Genomic DNA, 4,049 nt, shown 5'->3' with positions numbered 1-4,049 from the left:
TCTTTACCGACTAAAGGGCAATGCACTACAATGTACAATCCCACGTATCACTACATCAGTACGTACTATACGTACGTACGTACGTGTCTTTAAGGTCCGTGCAGTTTCCGTTCAGGGTACTGGCCGGTCAATTGTTTCCTCGCCGAACCGTCACACACATGGCAGATGCATGATAGCTACGTACGATATAACGCATTTCATGCATGTTTCAACTTTCAACAACAGGCGAGAGCTCTCGTTGGTTGTAGTTGCCGATATAAGGGGCAATCCATCATCCATACATACACCGACCTCTCTCCAACCAGCCCAATCCGCCCGGCCATAGCTTCCACTAGCATATTAAACCACCGGTGGGGAAGGGGGGAGCGTTCTACCAACAAACTTAAGCTCGTCGACAATGGCCAAGAAGAAGCTGCCGCAGAGGCTCTTCTCCACCTTGCTCTCGCTCATCTTCCAAGGGAGGCCATGGCTCTCGAGCAGCAAGGGCGGTAGCACCGCCGCCGCGTTCCCGTCCACGCCGCTGCAGCGACAGCACCCTCCCATGGCGAATGACAGGCTCGCCGCCGCGCGGACCCTCGTCGTCGACGTCGACGGCGGCCTCCTCCGCTCGTCACCCTCGGGCCTCTTCCCCTACTTCATGCTCGTGGCGCTGGAGGCGGGAGGGTTCCTGCGAGGCGCCGTGCTCCTCCTCCTCTACCCTCTGCTCTGCTGCGTGGGCATCGGCGGCGTCCTGGCGCTGAGGGTCATGGCCATGGCGGCCTTCTGCGGCCTCCGGGAGAGCCGGTTCCGCGCCGGCCGCGCCGTGTTGCCAAAGTGGTTCATGGAGGACGTGGCCGCGGAAGCATTCGAGGCGATAAGAGGCGCCAAGAGGAGGCTCTGCGTGACGAATATGCCGAGGGTGATGGTGGAGGGGTTCCTGAGGGAATATCTCGGGGCGGACGTGGTAGTGGGGAGGCGGATGAAGGTGCTCTGTGGGTTCTACACCGGTCTCATGGAGGAGGAAGAGGTGGCGTTGGAGAAGAAGAAGATCATGCTGGAGAGTGATGCTGTGGGCCTCTCTGGCTCCTTGGAGTTTCTCCAACATCCTCTCTCACGTTGTTGCAAGGTACTGCTGTACCATTATTACCTTGCATATGAAAATTTATTACATGCATTTTCTAAGTGTAACAAAATATGAAGCACATGCATGAATTTCTTTTCCGGTAGTGTTAAAAATCTGACGTCAAATTTTTAACATTACTAAAAAGGAAAGGACTCAACTACAAATCTGAAGTTAGATTTTTAAGCACGACAAATCAAACATTTTTTTGGCCATTTATGTGTATGGTAATGACAAATTGAGTTAAGCACGACAATTTTCTGGAAAAAAAACTGAGACGGATTTGCCATGATTGCAGACTAGAATTGCCATCATTAGCAAACATACGTTGACATAGAAAACCTTTGATTTGTCATGGTCAAAAATCTGACGTCAGATTTGTAATTGAGTCTTTCTTGTTTCTTGTCATACGTACATACAATTTTTTTTGCCTGTATTAACGAGACTTCTTTCTCCATTAATTTATAAATTTAGCATGTGGCGTGATGGGTCTTAAGAACGTACGTTGTTTTACCGGAAGAACATTACATCTTTAGCTAGAGGTAGTACAAAATCATGCATACAAGGAGGTAAGTGCACACGATTCAGACATTTCATCTGTCAAAAACTCAAAATAGTAGGTGCCGTAAGTGATGCCCGTGCAAGCATTCATGCTTGATTTGCCCTTTCTGCTAGCTCCGATCGTGATAATTAAATTCCCGCCTGAACTGACAAAGTACTCCATGGAGCAGTAGTATGATACCTGTCACCCCTTCAATGAAACAGTTGGTCTCACGCACAAGTGGTTGCATAGTCACGGACGAGCCTAATCACATTATTCATACTACATGCAAAAGTTGCCGCGCAAAGTAGCATCAAACGGTTGGGAATTATGTCCAACTCGTGCAAATTTATTCATTTTCTCATGTGTCGTCGTACTGTAGTTAGTTAGTATACGTAGTACTGTGTTACGTGCCGGAAACTTGTGACCCTTTACTTTGTGTATATGTACGCACGAGCAGGAGGTCTACCACGTGACGCAGGAGGACAAGGCCGGGTGGCAAGCGCTGCCAAGGGCCAAGTACCCGAAGGCCATGGTGTTCCACGACGGCCGGCTCGCGCTCCGGCCAACCGCCGGCAGCACGCTCGCCGTGTTCATGTGGCTCCCTATCGGCGCCGCCCTGGGTGCCGCCCGTCTCGCCGTCGCGCTCACCATGCCGTACAGGTACTCCACGCCCATCCTGGCGGCCACCGGCATGTCGTGGCGGCTCAAGGGGGAGCGGCCGGGTCCCCCGCCCGGCCACGGCCGCGGCCGCGGGCAGCTGTTCGTGTGCAACCACCGCACGCTCATCGACCCGGTGTACGTCTCGGTGGCGCTGGACCGGCAGGTGCGCGCCGTGTCCTACAGCCTCAGCCGGCTGTCGGAGCTCATCTCGCCGATCGGCCGCACCGTGCGGCTGACGCGCGACCGCGACAGCGACGGCCGCGCCATGGCGCGCCTCCTGGACCGCGGCGACCTCGTCGTCGTCTGCCCCGAGGGCACCACCTGCCGCGAGCCCTACCTGCTGCGGTTCAGCCCGCTGTTCGCCGAGCTCAGCGACGACGTTGTCCCGGTCGGCATCGCCGTCGAGACGTCCATGTTCTACGCGACGACGGCGGGCGGGTTCAAGTGCCTCGACCCGCTCTACTACATGGTGAACCCGAGGATGTGCTACACGGTGCAGTTCCTGGAGCGGGTGCGCACCACGGCGGCGATGGGGAGGGAGGTGCCCAGCACCGACTTGGCCAACCTCGTGCAGAGGAAGATGGGGGAGGCGCTCGGCTACGGATGCACCATGCTCACAAGGAAGGACAAGTACCTCATGCTCGCCGGCAACGATGGCGTCGTCAGAGCCAGCGACAAATGCTCTGCTCCTCCCGGAGGGAGAATAGCTCATTAGTTTGTTCAGTTAGGCATTTCTGGTCCTTTTTTTAATGTATTAACCTGCTGTTAGGTTAGTTTGCCGCGTTTTTTTTACTTTTCAGATGAATTCAGCCATCGATACAGCTACCCTTTAGTATGGAGTTTGTCATAGTCTTTTTTTTAGAAAGAGTTTGTCATATCTATATTGAGCGTAGACATGTTGAGTACATGCTCATATTTGGTTGCCTGCATACATCTCAATCTGACCCATGCGAAAAGAATTTGGTCCGCTTGGCTGCCTGCATTCAATATTGGAACTGCGTAACACGAACCTTAAAACAATTCTGCATTTGTATCCTTGTGAACTCCCAAATCGGTAGTTTCCAGGAGCCAGGCTTGAGCAGGCCTGGGCTTGAGGGATGCAAAGGAGTGCACGTGGGTTGGTTTGCTGATGCAGCCTCGTTTTGTCTGATACGTGGGTGTACATGACGTTGCACATGGTCTATTCATTTAACTCTTTTTTTGCGAATACGCAAAGCTTGTGTAACATTCATTGATAGCTAGGAGAGAAATTACAAAGAGACACATGAGAAAAAAAAGGAGCACCACACAAGGTGTGGGAAAAACAAAGAGGGATACAACTCAGCACAAAATTCTCCTAGCTCGAACTCAAGCCGGCAAGGCAAAGAGACGAGATACAAAGGTATATGGGCCGCATCGTGACCAACGCTCACTACTAGGGAAAAGGCTAGCAGCAACGCGGGTTTTAGACCTATCAGTAGCGCGGGGTGGTGCGTTACTGATAAGATGCTACAGCTAACGAATAGCAGTAGCGTGCCTCCACCCACGCTACGGCTAAATCGACTTAGTAGCAGCGAGTTCCAGGAGGAGCGCTGCTGGTAATTAGTAGTAGCGCTTCTCTCTGCTCGCGCTGCTACTATTATTTCGTATTTTATTTCATGTTGTATTCGTACACCTTTACACAAATTTTCATACAACAGGAATTTACAAATTGTTTTTACATCATAATGAGTTATTACATCACGGGGTGAAAGAACCGTGTGGACT

The 4,049-nt window shown here is 52.0% G+C and overlaps 1 protein-coding gene across 1 annotated transcript; it reads left to right on the top strand.

The window, feature by feature from the left end:
- The first annotated feature begins 276 nt into the window (after positions 1-276).
- Positions 277-3,270, top strand: LOC123062409 (probable glycerol-3-phosphate acyltransferase 3). The gene is made up of 2 exons (XM_044485900.1): positions 277-1,105; positions 2,101-3,270. Exons 1-2 carry the CDS (start codon positions 398-400, stop codon positions 3,016-3,018), a joined length of 1,626 nt encoding a protein of 541 aa, XP_044341835.1. The 5' UTR covers positions 277-397; the 3' UTR covers positions 3,019-3,270.
- The last annotated feature ends 779 nt before the right edge of the window (positions 3,271-4,049 follow it).

The sequence above is a fragment of the Triticum aestivum genome, chromosome 3A, assembly GCF_018294505.1.
Source record: "Triticum aestivum cultivar Chinese Spring chromosome 3A, IWGSC CS RefSeq v2.1, whole genome shotgun sequence".
Lineage (NCBI taxonomy): Eukaryota > Viridiplantae > Streptophyta > Magnoliopsida > Poales > Poaceae > Triticum > Triticum aestivum.
Note: the sequence above shows the minus strand (reverse complement) of the source record. Positions and strands in the feature narration are given on the sequence as shown.